The sequence below is a fragment of the Macrotis lagotis genome, chromosome 4 (genome assembly GCF_037893015.1).
Source record: "Macrotis lagotis isolate mMagLag1 chromosome 4, bilby.v1.9.chrom.fasta, whole genome shotgun sequence".
In the NCBI taxonomy this organism is placed as follows: Eukaryota; Metazoa; Chordata; class Mammalia; order Peramelemorphia; family Peramelidae; genus Macrotis; species Macrotis lagotis.
Window position 1 is genome coordinate 185,228,662 of NC_133661.1, and position 24,211 is coordinate 185,252,872.

The window sequence follows — 24,211 nt, forward strand, 5'->3', positions numbered from 1 at the left end:
AATTATAGGGAAAGAAGCTAGAGAGATGATGAGAGCAATAAATAAAAGGAATAAAAAGGAACAAGAAGTTGGGAATTGTTGGTAGACATGAAACCCGAAGGGAGAGGTAGAATAGATGAATTAAAATTGGAGGTTAAACTGGATGGTAGGACTGAGTGAAAAGTGACATCTTAGTGTCATCTTAGTGCTGATCTGGAAGAGTGTTGAGTTTTTAGGCCTGGCAAGACTGGGAAAAGGGAGTTTGTTAATTCCCAAACGGGTCTACAAACTTGTGGGACAGATGGGGCACAATGCATTATTGAAAGCAAATTGCTTGAGTTGAATGGGAGGAGAGAAATTATTCACAGTCACATTTACTTTATTTTCAATACATTAGAAATGAGATCTCTCTTTTAAGTTTGATGCTAGTTAAAGAGAAGAAATAATAATGAGGAATTAGGATTAAAGGACCAATGGTACTAACAGTAACAGAAGGCTGTTCAAAAGATTTTTGAATGACTTTCACCTTACAAAATTAAAGGACAGGAAACAAGGACTTTTCTTTCTGTGATACTTAAATCATACATTTTAAACTGCTGGAGATATAAGGGAACTTCCACACCCTCTAGGTTTCCCCCTTTACTTTACACCAGTTACATAACTTGAACAGGGTTGCACAACTGGACAGAGGTGGGATTTATATCTAGGTATTTCTGGTTCCAGGTCCAACATTCTCTACATCAGTCTGTCTCATTGATAAGTTAATTAATATATATTCTTGACAATGATGAAGATAGAGTATATATTATAGAGTAGGACATAACTATGAGGAAAAATAGAGATGAATGCTTATATAGTAATATTGACTCAATCTCCATAGTGATTTTGCTAAATAAGGAATATTTGATTCCATCACCCAAAACACCCTAAGTTCCATTTTGGTATCACAATATCCTTCATTAAGTCAGTTTAATAAATGTTTGGATTGCATTCATTAATTGTTGGGTAGGCACAAAATCAAGATAATGTTGAAGTGAAGGAGGCAGAAGGTTGAAGGAATGGTTGAGGCAAGGGTGAGAATGACGAAGAAAATGAGATGGTGAGTATATATTTCATGAAGCTGACTAAGATCCTGTTGGTGAAGGAGTTTTGAGTTTTAATTGATACATCAACCTTCATTTTTATTTATATATGGTAACAAACCATTGCTACACTTTTACATAGTCTGAATTATACAGTGACCTAGAAAAAGCAGAAGATGCATAGAATTTTTGCGGGAAAGTATTAAGGTAGGGGTAGGAAACACTAATGAAGTGAGGTCCCTAAATTTGTTGAAAATTACTTAACATTTTCTGTGCTGTTTTTCCCATCTGATATCCCCTATCTTTTGAAACTGTTATTATTTAGTTACTATATCCTACCTTGATGACAGGAGAGTAAGTGTTCAGTTATTATAACATAAAACCTTCTTGGAACTTCTTTTAATACATTCCTGTTGTTTTTTCTTTGTATCCCTAATGCTTAACTATGTTTCTGGGATTGTCAAGTAAAATGAGCAGGTTTTCTCATTTTTGGTTGTAATTGTCAAGGGATAGTATTTAGCAAATTCCTAGCCCAGATTTTTTTTCAATTTGACTTTGCCAGTAGTTTCAAAAGACTGTTGTGGCTCTATGTATATGAATTAAATAAGCATACTTAACTGTCCTTTGCAAAGCAGATCTGTCCAATAGGAATTAATATGTTCATTTGTAAAATCCCATTTATTTCTTAGAATAACATTCATTAAGTATTTTAGAAAGATCCCTAAGACTGAGGACCCACCATTATTGGAGAATCCAGGCCAAATAAATTAGGTTCATCAGACAAGAGGGAAACATTATATTGACAGTGGAAAATTAGGCTAGATTTGAGTCAGAACTTGGATTCAGATTTAGACTCTGCCACTTCCTACTTCCTACCTGTATCGCCTTAGGCAAGTCATTTGATTTCTCTGGGATCTCAGCTTTTTTTTAGCTTCAGATATGAGGGATTTGAACTAGACTTCTGAGGCTCCTCCTTGTATTTAGCAATCCTTTCTGTCCTGGAAAAAGTGGCTCATATTTAGGAAATTCTAGAGAAAAGCAAGAAGTAGATGTTGAAATTGCTGAAAGTTTAGAGAATCCCATCTATTTTAGCTTGGGCAATGTGTTTGATTAAAAGTACATTTATGCCTGAAAGGAAGCAAAGAAACTTTAACCAATACAAAGATATCTATAAAATTGAATGTATTAAATATTTTCATCTACATTCACTGAAGTTTTTAAGTGGTTTTAGCATTAACTTTGTCAGTTTTAAGATCAGAATAAATTCCTAATCTTTAGCTAATACTGGGAAATGTGGAAATATGTGAATAAAGACAAGATGAGGTGATAGGAAGAAATATAGACGAGGAGAGGGGCAAGAGAACTCAGGAAAGGAGGAATTGGATTGACATTTATTTTGAAACAAAACCATGAATACATCTTTGGAGGGGAGGGGGTCAGATCCCTTTTCACCAGAACTCTTATTTTTTCTTTTATCTTTCTGATAGTACTGAGCTTAAGGGAAATTCTCTTAACTTAAGAAGAAAGAATTCTTATTACAGAGGACTTGTCTCACTAGCTCTTCTCACCTTTCATTTTTGTTCCCATTTAGGAATTCGACCATCATCATCTGAAGATTTAACCATCTTATTCTATGAAGGCCAGGACAACTTGATATGTGTGGGTCCCTTGCCTCTTCTGCAGAATAGCTATTCCCTATTGTGTGCAGCTTTTCCTTAATATAGGGGAGGGGAGGGGAGAGCCAGGATCCCCCTCCCCTTCCCTCTTTAGAACTTTGTGAATACTTTCCACACCTCTTTCCCAGGATGGCAGACCCCATCATGGACCTTTTTGATGACCCCAATTTATTTGGCCTGGACTCTCTAACCGATGACAGCTTCAACCAAGTCACACGAGACCCCATAGAAGAAGCCCTTGGGCTGCCAAGTACCCTGGACTCCTTAGATCAGATGAATCAGGATGGTGGAAGCAGTGACTTGGGAAGTTCATCATCAAGTGGCCTGCCCCCTTCAGCAGAGGAAACCCCTCCTACAGAACCTCCCAAAGAATCAGCGACTCCAGCTCCAGAGTCACTGACCTTGCATGACTATACCACTCCACCAGTGGGCCAGGAACAATCCAACCAAACTATCTTACCGGCACCACCACCAACAGGACTTCTTCAGGTCTCCAAGGGCCAGGAGATCCTGAGCCAAGGAAATCCTTTTATGGGTGTCTCTGCCACAGCTGTCTCCTCCAGCAGTGGTGCAGGACAGCCCCCGCAAACGGCACCCAAGATTGTCATCCTCAAGGCCCCACCTGGTACCTCAGTCACAGGTGCTCATGTGGCACAGATCCAAGCCCAGGCCATCACCAGCACAGCACAGCCTTTAGTGGCTGGCACAGCCAATGGTGGAAAAGTCACTTTTACCAAGGTGCTAACTGGTACTCCACTTCGACCTGGTGTCTCCATTGTTTCTGGCAATGCAGTCTTGGCCACTAAAGTCACTGGAGGCCAGGCCACAGTGCAACGCATTGTTCAACCCAGCCGGCCAGTAAAGCAGCTGGTCCTGCAGCCGGTTAAGAGTTCTACCACAACTGGAAACCCGGGGACTGGAGCAACACCACTTAAGCCTGCTGTCACACTGACCTCAGCTCCCTCTCAGGTGACTCTTCTAATTGGGGAAGGTGGGATATGGTCTGATTATATGGGTCAGACTCAATCCTAAATTTAAATAATAAGATAACCTTGACTTAAGTTCCATGTTCAAATGAGTTTTGATTTTGTAGCATCTTTTTGTTACCTGTCAGGGTACATAGTGATAGTATGGCCTTAGGCTTTTACCTTCATGACTCAGTATTCAATGTTTTTTCCCTTCTTCCTTTATTGCCACCTCATAGTATTTCCTTCTGGGAACAGCTAAATTGTCCAAATGTGGGTAGAGAAGGAATAGTGGTAGAGAAGAAAAAAAAATATTTTTGCTTTTATTGCAATGTTGGCTAAAGATACGCCTTCATCATTTAATCATCAAGATTGAATTCCTGCTATTTTGTCTAATAAAATACCCTTTATCTAATAAATGGGGTGTCCCTGCTGTTAGAAAGAAATTTCTGAGTGACCCTGAGGCACTTTGACTTGGAAGGGCATATAAATCTAGGACCAGAGAGTTTATATAAATAACTGATGTATACTTCAGTTACATAAAAATCTTCTTTTACTATTTTCTGTCCTAAATAACAGGGTGAGTCAAAGCGCATCACTCTGGTTCTCCAGCAGCCTCAGTCAGGGGGGCCTCAAGGCCATCGGCATGTCGTGCTAGGGAGTCTGCCAGGCAAGATTGTGTTGCAGGGCAACCAGCTGGCAGCCCTGACTCAGGCCAAGAATGCCCAGGGGCAGCCCGCCAAAGTGGTGACTATCCAGCTGCAGGTGCAACAGCCTCAGCAAAAGATTCAGATTGTACAGCAGCCACCCTCATCCCAACAGCAGCAACAGCAGCCACCCTCAGCCCAACCAGTGACCCTTTCCTCAGTGCAGCCAGCCCAGATTATGGGAACAGGACAAAGCCCAGGCCAAAGACTTACAGTACCACTCAAAGTGGTGCTTCAGCCACAGGTAAGACTGGCTCTTTAATGGGTGGAAAGAAAAAGAAGCATGGCATTTTCATTGTACCTACCTGGAGCAGCCTTTTATTAAGCACAGATCTCAAACTAGCTTTGTTATCTTTGTTCCCTCAAATAAATTTGATTGAATATAACTAATCGAACATTAAGACTTATAATGCCCACTAGATAAAAGGATTAATTTGGAGAATGGTCAAATGAGGTAGGAATTTATTTAGTGCTTTTGACCTGCATTAAATTATCTTTAGATCCATTCTAACCTTTTTTTTAAATGTAGCTGAATATTAATCAGATACCCTTCATTTTAAAGATAAGGAAACAGGAACAGTGAAGTGAATTTCCCAAATTGGTCAGGTATAGCAATTAGCAGTTACTTTCTTGACTATTCCTTATCTTACAGTCTTTGCTAGTTGTTTCACATGATGCTTTTCCTAGATGAGTTGTTGTGGGAGATGGGAAGGGAAATCAAGAATGAGACTAGAAAGAGAGATTGAAGTTTGAATTAATGTCTCTGTGGCTTTTCATTCCTTTCCAAATTCATACCATACTACCATAAAGCCCAAGGACCATAAAATTCTATCTGAGCCCAATTTGTTGCTGAGATAAAGAAAGATTAAACTACCCTTCCTTTTTGCCCCAAAACCATTTTGGACAGATCTCATAAGGTAAGGATACTGAACGTCTGATTTATCTATTTCTGCAGGCTGGCTCATCCCAGGGGACCTCCTCAGGCCTGTCAGTGGTTAAAGTGTTGAGTGCCAGTGAGGTAGCAGCTCTGTCTTCTCCAGCAGCTCCCACTCCTCACACAGGGGGCAAAGCTGGGGTGGAGGAAAACCGAAGGCTAGAGCACCAAAAGAAACAAGAGAAAGCTAATAGGATAGTGGCAGAGGCCATTGCCAGAGCTCGGGCTCGAGGTGAGCAAAATATCCCAAGAGTCTTAAATGAAGATGAGTTACCCAGTGTCCGACCTGAGGAAGAAGGTGAGAAGAAGCGCAGGAAGAAGAATGCTGGAGAGAGACTCAAGGAAGAGAAACCAAAAAAGAGCAAAGCTTCTGGCACCTCCAAGTCTAAGGGCAGGAGTAAGCTAAAGTGAGTATCTGTTGTCACTACAAAAAATGAGTTAATTGCAGCCCTTCTCAGTGCTTTGGTCATCTTTAGATTGTGTGTGACTCTTTTGGGCAGTTTTTACATTGAACATTTGTGACTAAAGGCAGTAGAGTTTTTGTATACTACATTTCACATTAAACATTGCCATCAACTCATCATTAATCCTTTGCCCTTTCCCCACTCAGTACCATCACTCCTGTGGTGAGTAAGAAGAGAAAACGCAACACCTCATCTGATAATTCTGATGTGGAAGTCATGCCTGCACAATCACCCAGGGAGGAGGAAGAGAGCAGCATTCAGGTAAAAGCTCTTGTGAAAAAAACTGAGCTGATAAATTTGTTGACAGAGCAGGACATTAAATTGATGGTGTCTAAATCTAAATGTACCAAAAGTACACATATAAAAACTTTATATCTCCCTAATTACTTTTCTACCAAAATTATTTTTTGAATCTTTCTTAGATCTAATGCTCTGAAAGCAGTAGTAATTCTTATTTTCTTTACTTCAGTTGGCTTCACAATTAAAGATACAAATGAAACAAGAATATGAATGCAATACTACTGGTTAGCAATATTTTGGTTTCAATCAGAATTTCTCTGGTTCTCTTCTTACCTGACCTTTTCCATACTTCTGGATTTTGATCATCTTTTAAAACTGGAGCAGCCAAGCACAGAGTTGTTGCTACTGCTTCTCCTTTTTTCTTTTTTATTCTTTTTTTTTTTGCACTTGGAGACACATACTGCAAAGCCCAGAAGAATGGAGGAGTAAACCCTTTGTTAGCTTACAACTAGCATGCATGAATCCAGCACAAATCATTAATGTTTATTGTGCCACTAGAGAATACTTCTTTTTTTTTCAGTCTTTTTGTTTCCATGTTGTACATTGATCCAAATTGAGTGTGATGAGAGAGAAATCACATCTTTAAGGAAGAAACAGAAAGTATAAGAGATAACAAGATCAGACAATTAGATATCTGGTGTTTTTTTCCTAAATTAAAGGGAATAGTCCTTAAAATTTGTTCAAACTCCACAGCTCTTTATCTGGATACAGTTGGTATTCTCCATTGCAGACAGCCCAAAATTGTCCCTGGTTGTGGTGATGGAACAAGCAAGTCTATCGAGGTTGAACATCACCCCCATGTTGTTGATAGGGTGTACAGTGTTTTTCTGGTTCTACTCATCTCACTCAGCATCAGTTCATGCAAATCCCTCCAGGCTTCCTTGAATTCCCGTCCCTCCTTCTTTCTAATAGAACAGTAGTGTTCCATGACATACATAAACCACAGTTTGCTAAGCCATTCCCCAGTTGAAGGACATCTACTTGATTTCCAATTCTTTGCCACCACAAACAGGGTTGCTATGAATATTTTTGTACAAGTGATGTTTTTACCCTTTTTCATCATCTCTTCATCTTCACTACTACCCAGTAGTGGTATTGCTGGATCAAAGGGTATGCTCATTTTTGTTGCCCTTTGGGCGTAGTTCCAAATTTCTCTCCAGAAAGGTTGGATGAGTTCATAACTCCACCAACAGTGTAATAATGTAATAGATTTCCCACAACTCTTCCAACGATGATCATTATCCTTTCTGGTCATATTGGCCAGTCTGAGGTGTGAGGTGGTTCCTCAGAGAAGCTTTGATTTGCATTTCTCTAATAATTAATGATTTAGAACAATTTTCATATGGCTATGGATTGCTTTGATCTCCTCATCTACAAATTGCCTTTGCATATCCTCTGACCATTTGTCAATTGGGGAATGGCTTTTTTTTTAAAATATGACTCAGTTCTCTGTATATTCTAGAAATGAGTCCTTTGTCAGAATCATTAGTTGTAAAGATTGTTTCCCAATTTACTACATTTCTTTTGATCTTGGTTGCAGTGGTTTTATCTGTGCAAAAGCTTTTTAATTTAATGTAATCCAAATCATCTAGATTGTTTTTGATGATGTTCTCCATCTCTTCCTTAGTCATAAACTGCTCCCCTTTCCATAGATCTGACAGGTAAACTAGTCCTTGATCTTCTAATTTCCTTATAGTTTTGTTTTTTATGTCTAAATCCTGTAACCATTTGGATCTTGTCTTGGTAAAGGGTGTTAGGTGTTTGTCTAATCTAAGTTTCTTCCATACTGACTTCGAATTTTACCAGCAGTTTTTCATCAGAGAGAATTTTTGAGAACACTTCCTTTTCCCTACTCTCCACTCCACCCCGATATCTATTACTTCTGGTGTAATAATATCTGTAATACCTTACTGTGATGATCAAATAAGCTAATATATGTGAAGTGCTTTACAAACCTTAAAGCTCCATAAATATCAGCTAAAACCAGGTCCTTGGTGACCTTTAATATTGGAAATAACAAGCATCATTTCCCAGACTACTCTCTTTAGTTTCTTTCATAGATAGTTAGGCTTATTCCTGCCTTTAAATCAAATGACTAAAATATAATAAATTTTCCTTTCTCTAATATTATTTTCTAGTTTATTTTTCATGAGAATTTGGGGGTAAAATATAAACATTCTTATCAGCAGACAGATCTTCTTAGTTTAATGACCTAGGAGAGAGTGGTTTTTATAAATGTATTTTGTTAGAATGTTGCCTAAATAAAATTTTGCTATAAATATTACCATTTTCCTAATTGTGTCATATAATATTTTCTGAACATAATCAACAAGTATTTATTAAGCACTTACTATATTCTTGGTACTGGCATGTAAGCATAAAGACTGAAATAGTTCCTATTCATAAGAGGCTTACATTCTACTGAAGGAGACAGTAAGTATATACTCATACTCAGTACAAATATAAAATGAATAAATACAAATATATGCAAAGTAGTTAAATACATTCTAGTTCAGGAGGCAGGACATAAGCAGTTGGAAGAATTGTGAAAGACTTCATACAGAAGCTGGTATCTGAAGTACATCCTAAAGGAAGAGGGATTCTGGCATGTAGAGGCTAAGGATAGAATTCATTCCAGGCATGGGAGCTAAAGTGGGGTTGACTAATACAGAGACATGAAGAATGGGAGATGGAGTGTTGAATATAAAGAAGAGAGCGTTCCAACCTACTTGAGTTCACACTTGATAAAATTGGAAGTAGGGCTAAAGAATCATGCAGTTTATGTAAAAAATTGGAACTTTCCTGGAATTTTTTTTTACATCTTTTATCACACCTTGGGTTGTCCAACCATTGTTGCCTCTGCAGAAGAGACGCTCCAACCGACAAGTGAAGCGAAAAAAATATACTGAGGATTTGGATATTAAGATCACAGATGATGAGGAGGAGGAAGAGGTAGATGTGACTGGTCCAGTAAAACCTGAGCCCATTCTGCCTGAGCCAATTCAGGAACCTGATGGCGAGACATTGCCATCCATGCAGTTCTTTGTGGTGAGTCAAATGCTTGAACCATTTTAGGGAGCATATTAAGAGCAAGGGCGGAGTTTATCCTTATTACTCAGAATCCTCTGCTGACCAATTATATCTCTTCTTATAGGAGAACCCCAGTGAAGAAGATGCAGCCATTGTGGACAAAGTGCTTTCTATGCGGGTGGTGAAAAAGGAGGTTAGGCCTCTATGCTTGGTGTCAGCCTACATCTTTCTGCTGCCAGATGTTTCACTTTTGAAAGACTTTATCCATCAGGGCGTGTTAAGGTTTATCTGTGGGAGGGTAGTGGACATGGACTGGTCAGAAGTTAGGAAGAAGATAACTACATTGACTTCTCCAACTTATCAGCCTGGGGTAGATAAAAGGGTGTTGAGCTTTGTTGAAAGGACAATTATGAACATTCTAGGAGACCAACTCTTTCCTTCCTGGATTGAGAGTGCACAATAAGAGGATTGGACATGATGTATCCCAGGGCTTGCTGCCAAGAGTGCTGCCTATATAGTGGTCCCTGGTTAAAGTTAGTGTTTCTTTCTTGGGATGATAGAGAATGGATGAGTATAAGGTAGGACTATAATTTCTCAATTCTTTCCCCTTAGCTTCCTTCTGGACAGTACACAGAAGCAGAGGAATTTTTTGTCAAGTATAAGAATTAGTAAGTATTCAATGCCAAAAATCTTCATCCCAGAGCTTCAACAGGATGGTAGTGACTTTTGTTCATTCCCTCCCCTATAGTCTGTCTTGGAAGGGAATGGTTCTCCTTTTTTCTTCCATCTTCCAGCCCATGTAATGAAAACTTGGGAAGTAACTCTTCTGAGTGTTTTGCTGTTTTTCTTCTGTGAGGGAGGGATGGTGGTATCTGATAAAGATTCCACATGCTTTTCACTATGACTCCAATTAATTTGCTAAAATTAACATGTTGTCTCTTCTGACAATTTAAGCTCCTAAAGGATATTTTTGTTTTTATATTTCTAATGCCTCACATAGTAAACACTTAATAAATGCTTATTAATTTATTGATTGTTCCTGGAGTTTGTTGCCACTTGCTTTTTCATTTCTCGTTCCTATATAGCATTGGTATTGTTTTTATTTTCATTCTCCAGTTCTTATCTGCACTGTGAATGGGCCACTATCTCTCAGTTAGAGAAAGATAAGAGGATTCATCAGAAACTTAAGCGGTTCAAAACCAAAATGGCTCAGATGAGACACTTCTTCCATGAGGTAATTAGGAATAGGTACTGCCTCTTCAGGTGTTTTTTGGATTTTTTTTTTCTAAAAGCATGATTTCCTAGTGGAATCTTAATTTCTTGACATATCTCTGAACATATGTTTGAGTCCTTAAATAGTACATGGTTATATATTGGGTATTTGTTTTTACCGCTACATGCTTTCCTTACTTTAATTCTTCATTTTTCCAAAATTATAAAAAATTCCCTAATTCTTTAAATTATTTTTAAAGTATTTCAGGGGCGGCTAGGTGGTGTAGTGGATAAAGCAATGGCCTTGGAGTCAGGAGTACCTGGGTTCAAATCCGGTCTCAGACACTTAATAATTACCTAGCTGTGTGGCCTTGGGCAGGCCACTTAACCCCATCTGCCTTGCAAAAAAAAAAACCTAAAGTATTTCACATTCTGTATTATGAAGTGCTTTGAGCTTCTCTTGAAGAATGATGTTATGAGGGGCAGCTAGGTGGCATAGTGGATAAAGCACTGGCTCTAGAGTCAGGAGTACCTGGGTTCAAATCCGGTCTCAGACACTTAGTAATTACCTAGCTGTGTGGCCTTGGGCAAGCCACTTAACCCTGTTTGCCTTATGAAAACCTTAAAAAAAGATGTTATGAAACAAAAGCCATTAATACTATTTTCTTTTTTTACTGTGAATGAATTGGTCCAGAATGAATTAGTCCAGAAGCAGCTGGGTGGCACAGTGGATAGAGGACCTGCCCTGGAGTCAGAAGGACCTGAGTTCAAATTCAGACTCAGACACTTAATAATTACCTAGCTGTGTGACCTTGGGCAAGTCATTTAACCCCCATTACCTTGCCAAAAACAACAAAAAGAAAGTTAGTTCATTTGAGATATATTCTTTTCTAAGACTTAATCATGAATAGTTAGTGTTAGCTATAAACGTAAGCAACTTTCTTAATAAAAGAGGTTTATTTCTGTTGAAATTTCTTATCCATTCTACCTGAACCATCTTTTGGCAGGATTGTCATTTTCTTTCTTTCTTCAGTATTGATATCTCTCCTGACTAGTTAGACTTCTTATAAAGTTTATGAGCTTCTTAAGTCATTTTTTAGTCTCCTTTTTCTAGTTAGAACAAAAGTGTGCAAGAGGTTCCTCTGTCAAACTAGGAAACATCATAAATTCTCTGCATTACCCTGACAGCAACAATTGGTTAATTTAAAACAAAACAAAAAACTTTGAGGTTTAGAAGGAACTGGGAAATATCATCAGAAAAAGACTATAGTCCTGGAATGTATAAGATGTATTTATTCATTCCCAAAAGGCTATGTAGACTTTCTGACATGGTTTAACATATCTGTCCAAATGAACCATCTTCTAACTCTTTACCTTAGGTGATTAGTCTCACTCTTAGGTGTGACCAAGTAAACTTTATGATTTCTTCATAGATGAAGTTATTACTGATTTTATCTAACTAGTTCTTATATTCTAAGGTGTTAGTTGCAATGAGTTTACACTAATTTTATTTCTTTCTGACTATAAAATTTGCAAGAACTAAGAATATGGTTCAGCCACAGAATATAATTATGTAGGCAGAGCATGCCCAAGTCAGCCAAATAATAATTTAATGGGTAAGTCATTACTGGATGGTCTTCTGGACTTACTGGTTGTGCTTATGAACAAACCAGGATGAAGAGCCCTTCAATCCCGACTATGTGGAAGTGGACAGGATATTGGATGAATCTCACAGTATTGACAAAGACAATGGTGAGGTGAGTTGTGATGTGAGAAGTAGAAGGATATCATGGGTTTCTAATTTAGATAACTAGTAGGTTGTGTCCTGGTTCTCTTCATCTTTTTTCGATTTTTCCAGATAAAGGTGAAAATTCCTTAGGAATTAAAAAGTACTTTCATTATTTTCTTAGGCAAAATGACTGAGGGAACCATTAACAAAACTGAAGGAGGGCAAAATCAGCTAGGGGGCTAGGATGGCAATTCCAGATACTTCTTGCTTTGAAAGCAACTACTTGGAATTCTGTTTTATGTCCACTGAATTGAATAAGAAAAGTTGGTTACCTTGAGGGTTTGTTTGTTTGTTTCTTACAAATAAGAAATTTCATTTTTTCCCCCTTACCCCTTCAATTATATAATAGCTGGTGTTCATATAGCATTTTAAAAGTTTGCATAACACTTCACAAATATCATCTCATTTCATCCTCACAGCAACCTTGAAAGATTGGTGCTTTTGTTATCCCTTTCTGAGGCCAAATGTGAACTTGGATCTATCCACTACATAACCTAGCTACCTGTTAAACACAACAGCCATTGGCACAATGACTATTTGTTGATTCTGAAAACTGAGCAGCCAACAAGTACTTTTCTTCCTATTTGGATACTTAGCCAGTCTCCTTATCAAAAGTGTTCAGTTAATATTTGTCCTTTTTTTATTGGCCTATAAGTGACTAGCCATCAAGTAGCATCTCCATTATAGCCTGTGCATTTGACATAACAAGTGGAAAGAAATTTTCATCTTGCCACAATTCTTTCAAAAGTTTACTAAATTGAGCAGCTAGGTAGAGCACTGACCCTGGGGTTCAAATCTGGACTCAGGTACTTAATAATTACCTAGCTTGTGTGACTTTAGGCAAATCTTTTAATCCCATTGCCTTGCAAAAAAACAAAAAAAAAGTTTATTAATCCCTAATATGGTTTGTCGGTCAGACATCAGTTAAGTACAACAGAAAGCTCAGGAGCTTGGAGAAAACTGCCTTAGATCATGGCTAAAACATTTGATCATTCTGTGTCTCAGTTTTTCCCTTTTAAAAAAAAAGGTTTGAAATCTTTGGATTAAAAAATGTAATGTCAGCAGTGTATGATGTAGGTTTCTCAGCTATGATCTTGCATAGGGACAGGAGTTGCAGATTAGCACCTTCTTTATAATTTGATGTTGAAGTCTGTGGTCTGCTTGAGCAGTGGGTCTCCTGTAATACTAGCTAAGAACCTGGTCTTGGAGAGTTATCTGGGCTACTGAAAGGTTAAGGGATTTTCCCCAGGATCACAAAGTTGCTATTAGAATGGGTTTGGAACCAAGGTGTTTTTTTTTTTCCTGAAGCCAACTGTCTAGCTACTATATCATGCTATCTTTTTTATTAGACAAGATAAATAATGTCCAATCAAAGGAGTAGGACTATTATTCTGTCACAGTATCTCACATATAATAGGTTCTTGATAAAAGTGTTATTTGATTAATGATGTATCTTATATGACTTATTCCTATTGGCTTGCCTCTTTCTCAAAATTGCCTGCCTTAAGGTGATTATCTTAGGTTATGTCCAAATCTTTATAGGTTGGACTGTAATTTACTACCATTATATTGAACTCTCCTTTTATTTAAGCCAAAAGTTGATACTCAGTAATTTTAACTCAGTCACCTTGGCTATTATTTTAAATGGTGAGGCCTGGGGCCTTGTGTTGTGATGAGTTTCTACTGTTTCCCTTCAAATAGACCCTTCTCAAAAATGTTTTTTTGGGCATATACACGCTAATTGGAGTGGTGGCATTTCCTCTCTCCCTTCACCCTTGTTAATTCTTTTCAGTGATCCCCTTTCCTAATTATTTTCTAACTCCTTGTGGCTCACAAGGAGACCTTTTCTTCACCAGCCTCCTGTCTGTTCTTGAGGTAGCATCTGGACTACTGATTGCCCCAGGGCTGGGGCCTAGTGGAGGTGAGCCCTGCTATGCTGCCTACAGGTTTAACCTGTTTAAACTTCTAAAAATATCCTGGCTACAGCCAAGGTTTGATGCAAGAAGAGGGCAGTGGAACAAAGCACATGGTCATAGCAGCCATGGATTTTCAAGCTATTTCAATATAAATATAGATTTTGCTTATGCTTTACCATTAATATGTTAGTACTCAGTGTTCTGTAGGTGATTTCATTATTAGAACAGACTTGACTTTTAGTCATTTAGCTAAAGTGAACAGGGCTGTTCATCTTGTTTCCAGGGATACTCTGGGTAGAACCCAGAAAACACAAACTTTGCTTGAGGTTACCTTATGATATTGAAGTCTGTGGTCTGCTTGAGCAGTGGATCTCCTGTAATACTAGCTAAGAATTTAGACTCTCTTACAATCTTGACTTATTCTTCTCTTAGCCCGTAATTTACTACCTGGTCAAATGGTGTTCTCTACCCTATGAGGATAGTACTTGGGAACTGAAAGAAGACGTGGATGAGGGCAAAGTCCGGGAGTTTAAACGGATCCAGTCAAGGCACCCAGAGCTCAAAAGGGTGGTAAGTAGGTGCTGCTTCCAGATCAGTACACCTTGAAAACATTACTTCATACTGAATTTTCTTTGAACTCCTCCAGCCACCTGTCAGTTTTAGAGGCAGCCCAGTTTTGCTACTGTTTTCATCCTACTTGTTCATTTTTCACTCCTTAGAATCGTCCTCAGGCAAGTGCCTGGAAGAAACTAGAATTATCACATGAGTACAAAAACCGCAATCAACTACGAGAATACCAGCTAGAAGGGGTCAACTGGCTACTTTTTAACTGGTACAACAGGTAATCAAAACAGCAGCCCAAAATATCTGGGCTCCCTTTAGGCTTACTTTGCACTGTTCATCCCTTAGAAGTACCATTTCATGTTTTCAACCCTGTGTTAAAGGTACTATCTTTTGACTTGTTTTCCCTTCTCTGATGCTTCTGCAGGCAGAACTGCATCCTGGCTGATGAAATGGGGCTGGGCAAAACAATTCAATCCATTGCTTTCCTACAAGAGGAATATAATGTAGGCATTCATGGCCCCTTCCTGGTCATTGCCCCACTCTCTACGATTACCAACTGGGAGAGAGAGTTCAATACATGGACAGAGATGAACACTATTGTGTACCATGGCAGTCTGGCCAGCCGTCAAATGATCCAGCAATACGAGATGTACTGCAAAGATTCACGGGTGAGGCTTCTATGTAGGAACTGGCCTTTTCACATAGCAAATGAATGAATGAAAAAGAATTTGTTAAACACCTATTCCAGATGCATGTAAAAAGCAAAATAGTACCTGCCTTTTGGGAGCTTACATTCTAGTAGAAGATAGTCATATAGTGGGTGGGAAGTCATAGGGATGATGAATGAAGTCATAGAGTAGTTGATTGCCATGTTCTTTCCAGGAATGGTTGGTGTTGATTGGATTCCTGTTTAATGTGAGGAGAATGCAGTGGCTTGGTAGCTGGCAAAGGAATTAGAGTTGGTGGGGAGGGACAGTCAGGGGACAGGGGCCATGATCTTACCAGTCAACAGCAAAGATATGTTGTCCTTATAATGGTTGTTTGGGGTAGTTAGGTGGCGTAGTGGATAGAGCACCAGCCCTGGAGTCAGGAGTACCTGAGTTCAAATCCGGTCTCAGACACTTAATATAATTACCTAGCTGTGTGGCCTTGGGCAAGCCACTTAATACCATTGCCTAGCAAAAACCTATAAAAACAACCAAAAAAAGATATATGTATAAAACATGGTTGTTTAATTTATGTAGAAACTTAAACCCTAGTGAACTGAACTTCCTGTTTTACTCTCCTTTTTTGAATTTATGAGAGTTTACAAATTTTTTTTAAAGGTATCTTCATAGAAGATTTTAATCTGGGGGTGGGGAGGCAGCTAGGTGGCACAGTGGATAGAGTACCAGTCCTGAAGTCAGGAGAATCTGAGTTCAAATGCAGCCTCAGACACTTAATAATTACCCAACTGTGTGACCTTAGGCAAGTCACTTAACCCCACTGCCTTTCAAAAAAAAACAGAAGTTTTTATCTGGGCTATTTATAAATCTAGTGTACATTGCTTACCCAAAGGTCATATACCCCAATAATCCATAATACAGCTGAAAATTAAGGAATGAATGAAAAAATTGCTTTGACAACTAAGATCCAAAATCTGTGTATTAAATTAGCTCTTGATGTTAAAAGTAAGCCTCTCAGACTGTCACTTAAAAACCTTGACTCTCTTTGGATAACTCAGATACCTGATTTTCTAGGTCATAACAGATTAGAAGCAGTGAGTTAGAAGGATTCTGAGAATTGTGGGATAGCACCAGAGGTATATTGTGATGGTATTGAGAAGGAATAGCTCACAGTAAGGAAGGAGACTCCCCCAAATTAAAAGCTGCAAACTTAAGTACTCAGGATGTTTTAACAGTAGATGAACAAATAGCTGTGCAAACCATAATGACCTTGGAGAAAATTTAAGAAAATTAGTCTCCCTCCATTTATTGCAGAGAATGGGACCCATAGGCATAGAATATTTTGCATGATGTTATTAACTAAGCTGATGTGTTCATTGGTTTTGCCAAATTGTTTTTTTCCTTTTTTTAAAAATCTTTGTTAGAAGAGAAAACTTGGGGGATGTGTGATACATTCATAAATGAAAAGTGATGTAAAAAATATAATATACCAATAAAACCTTATTTAAAAAAAACTTTTATGGTCCTTTAGGGCAGTCATGTTAAAATAATAATAACACATTCATACACAGCTTTGAGATTTGAAAAAACTACTCGTAAATACCAGCTGTGTTGCAGTACATAATTCAATATATTAACCTGTTTAGGAGGCAAAAGTTAAGGCTCAGTAAGATAAGGTGCCTGGAGTATAAGCATCAGTACCAAACTTAGAGCACAGACTTCTCTTTTGACTCACTCCCAGCATCCTTTACCCAGATATATCCTGTACCCAATATTCCAGAATGGAATATTGAGAAATATTCCAAAAGATGATGAACCCCCCAGTTTCCCTCACTAAAGTTCTCCATTGATTCATGGTGTGGAGGTGATTGAGTTTTTTAATTCTATACATGCAAAATACAAGTGTGTGAGTGAGTGGGATCTACAGATAATTTTCATTTTGTTTAGAGATGCTCAACATTTGGTTGATAGCCATAATACTTCTTGAAGATGATTTAAGGGAGACGGCTAGGTGGCATAGTGGATAAAGCACCGGCCCTGGAGTCAGGAGTACCTGGGTTCAAATCCGGTCTCAGACACTTAGTAATTACCTAGCTGTGTGGCTTTGGGCAAGCCACTTAACCCTGTTTGCCTTGCAAAAACCTAAAAAAAAAAAAAAAAAGATTTAAGGGTAACAATATGTGTTCCCAAATGGAGCACCCATATCAATGAAGTTATAGATCCTTAAAGTATTCTTTAGTGACACACATTTAAAAATGATTTCCTTAAAAAGAAATTAACATTTAAACAGTTTTGAGACTTAAAATGGTAATGGTTACCTTTATTTCATCCTCCCATGTTTGATATTTTTATTGATTCCCCATTTGTATATGCATATATCATACCCTATATTGAATTATAAGATCCTTGAAAGCAGTCTTTATCATTTCCATCTTTGTACTTCCAGCAGTCTTTGTATCATCTCACACAGTGTCTTGAATATTATATATATATATGTATGTGTGTGTGTGTGTGTGTGTGTGTGTGTATATTTGATAAAATTTTGTTTAAATTGAATTGGCAATATTATTTGGTGTTATTTTTCTAGAAGAAAGTGATATAGATTATGTACAGTGAGAGGACAATTCAGGAAGTTCAGAGTAGCCCTTCTCTTTTAGAAAGCTTCACATAATTTCTAAAATTTGTTCTTTCATGCTCAGGGGCGACTTATTCCTGGGGCGTATAAGTTTGATGCCTTGATCACCACTTTTGAGATGATCTTGTCAGACTGCCCTGAGCTACGAGAAATTGAATGGCGTTGTGTCATTATTGATGAAGCTCATCGACTCAAGAATCGGAATTGCAAGCTACTTGATAGTCTCAAACACATGGACCTGGTGAGTTCACCAGACTTATTTGTGGGAGATACTTGAATGATTAGTTACTTCTTTGGTATTAAACTCCCTTACACTACATAAAGGATAATGAGAAAGAGAACAGACCAAAGAAGATGTCTCCATGTTGAGTGAAAGGATCTGTTTGTGAAAAGTAGCCATATGATTTTTAGGGTCAGAAGTGATATTAGTGCATACCTACTCATTTAATAGCCAATTAAAATGAGATCCCAGAAAGATTAAATGATAGCTTATTAATGGCAAAGTGAAGTTATTTTGATTTTATATTTCCTCTGTTCATTTTTAGGAGCATAAAGTGCTGCTCACAGGAACACCCCTGCAAAACACTGTGGAAGAACTGTTTAGCTTGTTGCATTTTTTGGAACCTTCACAGTTTCCTTCAGAATCAGAGTTCTTAAAGGACTTTGGTGATCTCAAGACAGAAGAACAGGTAGAAAGTCTATTTTGTGATTTTTTTTTTTTTTTTTTTTTTTTTTTTGCCCTTTACTATATCGTGAACCCCTTTGACATTTTGGTGAAACTTAACACATATTTTCTCAGAATAATGGCATTTAAATATTTAAAACAAAATACATAATCAGAATTTTTTTAATTTCATAGAATTCTTTGACTTAGTGCAAACAATATATGACAGGTAAACATAATATCTTTCCTCTTCTGTCCTGTGACCTAAACCAATCATATGACAATAACCTTCAGCTTTCAGATTCTGAGGTGCTTTACCTATTTTCACTTCTCCATTCTAATACTATGTAATATACATTTCTTTCTTTCTTGGATTCAGGTCCAGAAGTTGCAGGCTATTCTAAAACCAATGATGTTGAGAAGACTTAAAGAAGATGTGGAAAAAAACCTAGCTCCCAAACAGGAGACAATCATTGAAGTGGAGTTAACCAACATCCAAAAGAAGTATTATCGTGCTATCTTGGAAAAAAACTTCTCCTTCCTTTCCAAAGGAGCAGGTCACACAAACATGCCCAACCTACTTAACACAATGATGGAGCTACGTAAATGCTGTAATCATCCATATCTCATCAATGGTAAATACAGTGCTCATTATATACCTAGATCTTCAAATTGTATTAGTTACCCTCAGAGAACCAGGCCAGAGAAAATCCTTTCTTCCAGGCTTAGCCTAGTGTAGAATCACCCTTTTTCCTAAATATGAAAAGCCTTTTCACATCCACTCTCATAGTTTTGCTTATCATAGTTTTACCTTTCTAATCTCCCAGGTAAAGTTATATTGATGAGAATTCTATTAAATCTTTTCAGTTCAGTACATTCTTAATGTGTGTACTATTCCCTGATATTCTTTCAGATGATGGGTTCTTAATCTGGGTGCCTTGAACTTGCTTTAAAAAAAAAATTCATAAAGATGTTTCAGTATAATTGTTTTTTAAGAAATGTTGACCATAAATTAGGCTTCCTTTTACCCTATTGGCTCATTGTCTTAACTACATAATAATCTATTTGATGCTTCTTCAGTTCTGAGCACCCAGGGTTGACTCTCTTAACAGGCGCAGAAGAAAAAATCCTAACAGAATTTCGGGAGGCCTGCCATATCATCCCCCATGATTTTCATCTTCAGGCCATGGTCCGTTCAGCTGGTAAGCTGGTTCTCATTGACAAGCTACTTCCAAAACTTAAGGCTGGTGGCCATAAGGTGCTGATCTTCTCCCAAATGGTTCGCTGCCTGGATATCCTGGAGGATTACTTGATCCAGAGAAGGTGAGATATACGTTAGCCACCAAATCTTGGAATTAGGTATTAGAAGTATATTTACTGGGGCAGCTAGGTGGCACAGAGGATAGAGCACAGTCCCTGGAGTCAGGAAAACCTGAGTACAAATCCTGCCTCAGATACTTAATAATTACTTAGCTGTGTGACCTTGGGTAACTTACTTAACAGCACTGCCTTACAAACCCCGCCCCCCCAAAAAAAACAAAAGAAGAAGAAGTATATTTACTTTCTCTAATTTCAGAGGATTTTTTTATTAACCTTTACCTTCTTGACTTGGTTAGTGCCAAACTACAGGGATGTGGGAGGTAGTGATCTTGGTTAGAGCATTGTCTGTACTAATTTTTTTATGTATTCTAACCTTTTCTCTATGGCTTACTTAGGTACTTATATGAGCGTATTGATGGACGTGTACGAGGTAACCTACGTCAGGCTGCCATTGACCGCTTTAGTAAGCCTGATTCTGACCGATTTGTCTTCTTACTCTGTACACGGGCTGGTGGCCTGGGTATCAACCTTACAGCTGCAGATACTTGCATCATCTTTGATTCAGACTGGAACCCACAGAATGATTTACAGGTAATGGCAAATTGTAGCTCTAACTATTGGGGATGCATATTGTTCAACTAGCTTGGGATCTCTCATAGAAAGGACACACTGAAAGATTGTCTACTTGGTGAAGCCCAAACAATGAGACTTATATCTTCTCTAGAAACTGACCAAAAGTATTAATGGTGATCCTTTCCTTTGTTTCTTCTCAGAAGTTCTAAATAGTTAAAAGCTAGTTCATCTTTTGGATGTAATTCACTGAGGCAACAGCATATAGGGTAATTGACACTGTAATCTAGAAAACTTGGGTCAACTCCTACCTTAGTCACTTACTACCTATTTGTCTTTGGGGCAAGTAACTTATCCTATTTGAACCAGCTTCCCCCGCTCTGTAAAATAAAAATAATACTTGTATTGCCTACCTCACAGATCTGGGATTAGGCTCATTTCACAAATTTTAAAGCTCTAAATAAATGTCTATTATTACTACTGTTTTTACTTTCCATCTCTTCAACCAGGCCCAAGCACGTTGTCATCGAATAGGACAAAGCAAAGCTGTGAAAGTTTACCGCCTCATTACTCGAAATTCTTATGAGAGGGAGATGTTTGATAAGGCCAGCCTCAAGTTGGGACTGGATAAAGCAGTCCTTCAGTCCATGAGTGGTCGGGATGGCAACATCACTGGGGTGAGGCCTTTCATCCTACAGATTTCCTTCTCGCTAGGACAAAAGGGAGTGGAGAGGGAAGCAAGAGTTCATTGAACATAGGAATTTGCCACCTATTTTGTATTCTTAATTTTAGCACTAGATTGTGGAGTGTGTGTATAGTAGCATGGCCTAGTCAATGGAAAACTGGCATTAAAATCTGGAAGACATGGTTCAAATTCCACCTCTGTCTCATATTCACTCTGTGATCCCAGGCAAGTCACCTAAACCTCAGTGTTGTAGGATATACTTTTAAGACTGGGCTACAAAGAAAGTGCTAACATACATTGGGAGAGAACATTGCTTTTCTTGAGAGTTAAAATACTGGGTGACTAGGTGGCGTAGTGGATAAGGCACCAGCCTTAGAGTCAGGAGTACCTGGGTTCAAATCCGGTCTCAGACACTTAATAATTACCTAGCTGTGTAGCCTTGGGCAAGCCACTTAAACCCATTTGCCTTGCAAAAACCTAAAAAATAAATGCCCCTGAGAGTTAAAATGCTATCAAATAGTAGGTCCAGTTCCTATATATTTCTATTCCTATTTATTTTTTAGGGTGATTGTGGATTAGGTTTATCATTTTTCTATTCTAATTTTTGCAGATTCAGCAGTTCTCTAAAAAGGAAATTGAGGACCTCTTAAGGAAAGGTGCTTATGCAGCCATTATGGAAGAAGATGATGAGGGTTCCAAGTTTTGTGAGGAAGATATTGACCAAATTTTACTAAGGCGTACCACAACCATCACCATTGAATCTGAGGGCAAAGGATCCACCTTTGCTAAGGTTCGTTCTGCCTTTATAAAAAACTGAAAATATAGGAGCATGGAGAGGGTTAGTTTTGCCACAATTAAATTCATTACTTCTAAGGACTTATGACATCTTCAGCGTGAAACATAAATTTTAAATACCCCCTCTTCCCAGATCTACATGAATAGGCTACATAAGCAGTTATGACAAAAAAAAAATTCTTGGTAATGAAAGTTGTGGTGTTGAGGCCCTCTCATTTTAGCTAAGATGATCTTACACGCTTATCCCTGGATCCATTTTTTAAAAAAATTCCAATTATAGACATTCTCTGTCTCTGTCTTCCCATCCGTTCTTCCCTTTTTCTCCTCTTCATCACTACCTCCAAATATGCATAGTCCAGCAAGACAACTTTCCGCATTGACCATATCCAGAAATGTGTCTTTTCTTGTATTTTGAATCTATCATTTCTGAAAGGAGTGGTTAGCATACATCATAATTATCTGTTTTCTGTGCAGTCGTCATTTTACTGATCAGTCCTTAAGTCTCCTAGGCCCATTCTTAAAGTCTTTCTAGTTTGGTAGAACTTGTCAAAGCTCATACTTTGCTGGCATTGCCTTTAAGAACCAAGTTCACCTTCACATCACAATAAAATATTTAGGTTTTTTTTCTTTTTGGGGGGAGTATGAGTATACTTTTAAATAAGGTGACCTCACCCACCCTTATTGCTTCTCTTCTGTGACTCTTTATTCAATAGGCTAGCTTTGTTGCTTCTGAAAATAGGACAGACATTTCTCTGGATGATCCTAACTTCTGGCAAAAGTGGGCTAAAAAAGCTGATTTAGATATGGATTTACTCAACAGCAAGGTGAGTTCTTCATTTCCTTGGTTGGTAGCAATGGACCTCTGCATTTCAGGATCCTTTCTCAATACTGCTTCTGTTTCCTCTAAGTCTTGTTCTGAGTCTCGTATAGGTTGTTTCTCCTCATTAAAAGGAACAGAACATGATGAAAGTGTGGATCCCTTTTCTCCTTCATGCAGAATAACTTGGTGATTGATACACCACGAGTGCGTAAGCAGACACGGCACTTTAGCACTCTGAAAGATGATGACCTGGTGGAATTCTCAGATTTGGAAAGTGAGGATGATGAGCGGCCTCGTTCCCGCCGCCATGACAGGCATCATGCCTATGGACGCACTGACTGCTTCCGAGTGGAAAAGCACCTCTTGGTATATGGGTAAGAGCCTATTTTGTAGCTGTAGGGGAGATGGTACATTTCCCATCCTACTAGAGTAAACTATATGTTTTTTGCTGGGGAGAGGGAATCTTATTTTTTCCAAAGTGTAAGATGTAGAAATCTGTAAGAGTGCTATGACTGAGAATACTCTTGAGTTTTCGAAGATTTGTAGCCAGTCACAGTAACAATGTATTCCTTAAACCCTTTTTTCTCATTTGGGGAAATGTATCTGCTTCAAGCATAACACATCATTGAACAAGAGGCTCCTTAAAGATGGTTGTGGTTCTTTCTCTGCCTTTGAAGCTGGGGTCGCTGGAGAGATATTCTGTCCCATGGGCGGTTCAAACGACGAATGACTGAACGGGATGTGGAGACAATCTGCCGTGCCATTCTTGTATACTGTCTTCTGCACTACCGTGGGGATGAAAACATCAAAGGCTTCATTTGGGACCTAATCAGTCCTGCAGAGAATGGCAAAACAAAAGAACTTCAGAACCATTCAGGTGATCATCAGTTCTCTTTTTCTTTCCCTTTTACCTCCCTCATGGGTACCTGATTTATTCCAAATCCAAGGGGTTTTCTTAGTCCAGGTCTTCCACTGTCTGCCTGTTCCTATCAGGTTTGTCTATCCCAGTGCCCCGGGGACGCAAAGGGAAGAAAGTGAAGTCCCAAAGTACTTTTGATATCCACAAAGCAGACTGGATCCGGAAATATAACCCCGATACCCTCTTCCAGGATGAAAGTTATAAGAAACACTTGAAACATCAGTGTAACAAGTAAGTGAGAGGGCTTGTCATAATTTGTTTATTTTGAAATCATGGAGTAGGAAAAGTTGCTTTCTGTTTTAACAACAGTGTTACTGAAGTTAATATTCTTCTCTAGGGTGTTGTTGCGAGTACGCATGTTATATTACCTGCGGCAAGAGGTTATCGGTGATCAGGCAGAGAAGGTGTTGGGAGGTGCCATTGCTAGGTAAAATTATATTCTGTTTCCTGACTCTTAAGTATTAGAAGAGTGTGTTCTACAATTTGGCACTAGAATTTGAGGATTGGGGGTTTATTGGGG

The 24,211-nt window shown here is 38.4% G+C and overlaps 1 protein-coding gene across 5 annotated transcripts in view; it reads left to right on the forward strand.

The window, feature by feature from the left end:
• The window catches only part of CHD8 (chromodomain helicase DNA binding protein 8), a 58,514-nt gene that overhangs the window by 18,155 nt on the left and 16,148 nt on the right, over positions 1–24,211 (forward strand). For 4 of the 5 annotated variants that reach the window (XM_074234911.1, XM_074234915.1, XM_074234913.1 and 1 more), the window contains exons 2-25: positions 2,653–3,706; positions 4,282–4,653; positions 5,365–5,750; positions 5,954–6,068; positions 8,973–9,155; positions 9,262–9,330; positions 9,750–9,805; positions 10,254–10,371; positions 12,023–12,106; positions 14,487–14,624; positions 14,774–14,895; positions 15,043–15,286; positions 17,983–18,159; positions 18,464–18,607; positions 18,962–19,217; positions 19,695–19,905; positions 20,298–20,493; positions 20,982–21,149; positions 21,768–21,947; positions 22,666–22,776; positions 22,950–23,146; positions 23,450–23,649; positions 23,766–23,922; positions 24,029–24,118. In XM_074234911.1, coding sequence (XP_074091012.1) covers positions 2,867–3,706; positions 4,282–4,653; positions 5,365–5,750; positions 5,954–6,068; positions 8,973–9,155; positions 9,262–9,330; positions 9,750–9,805; positions 10,254–10,371; positions 12,023–12,106; positions 14,487–14,624; positions 14,774–14,895; positions 15,043–15,286; positions 17,983–18,159; positions 18,464–18,607; positions 18,962–19,217; positions 19,695–19,905; positions 20,298–20,493; positions 20,982–21,149; positions 21,768–21,947; positions 22,666–22,776; positions 22,950–23,146; positions 23,450–23,649; positions 23,766–23,922; positions 24,029–24,118 — 4,814 coding nt within the window. In that variant the 5' untranslated portion in view covers positions 2,653–2,866. The remainder of the gene's footprint in view (positions 1–2,652; positions 3,707–4,281; positions 4,654–5,364; positions 5,751–5,953; positions 6,069–8,972; positions 9,156–9,261; positions 9,331–9,749; positions 9,806–10,253; positions 10,372–12,022; positions 12,107–14,486; positions 14,625–14,773; positions 14,896–15,042; positions 15,287–17,982; positions 18,160–18,463; positions 18,608–18,961; positions 19,218–19,694; positions 19,906–20,297; positions 20,494–20,981; positions 21,150–21,767; positions 21,948–22,665; positions 22,777–22,949; positions 23,147–23,449; positions 23,650–23,765; positions 23,923–24,028; positions 24,119–24,211) is intronic. The other variant, XM_074234912.1, reaches the window with a different exon arrangement.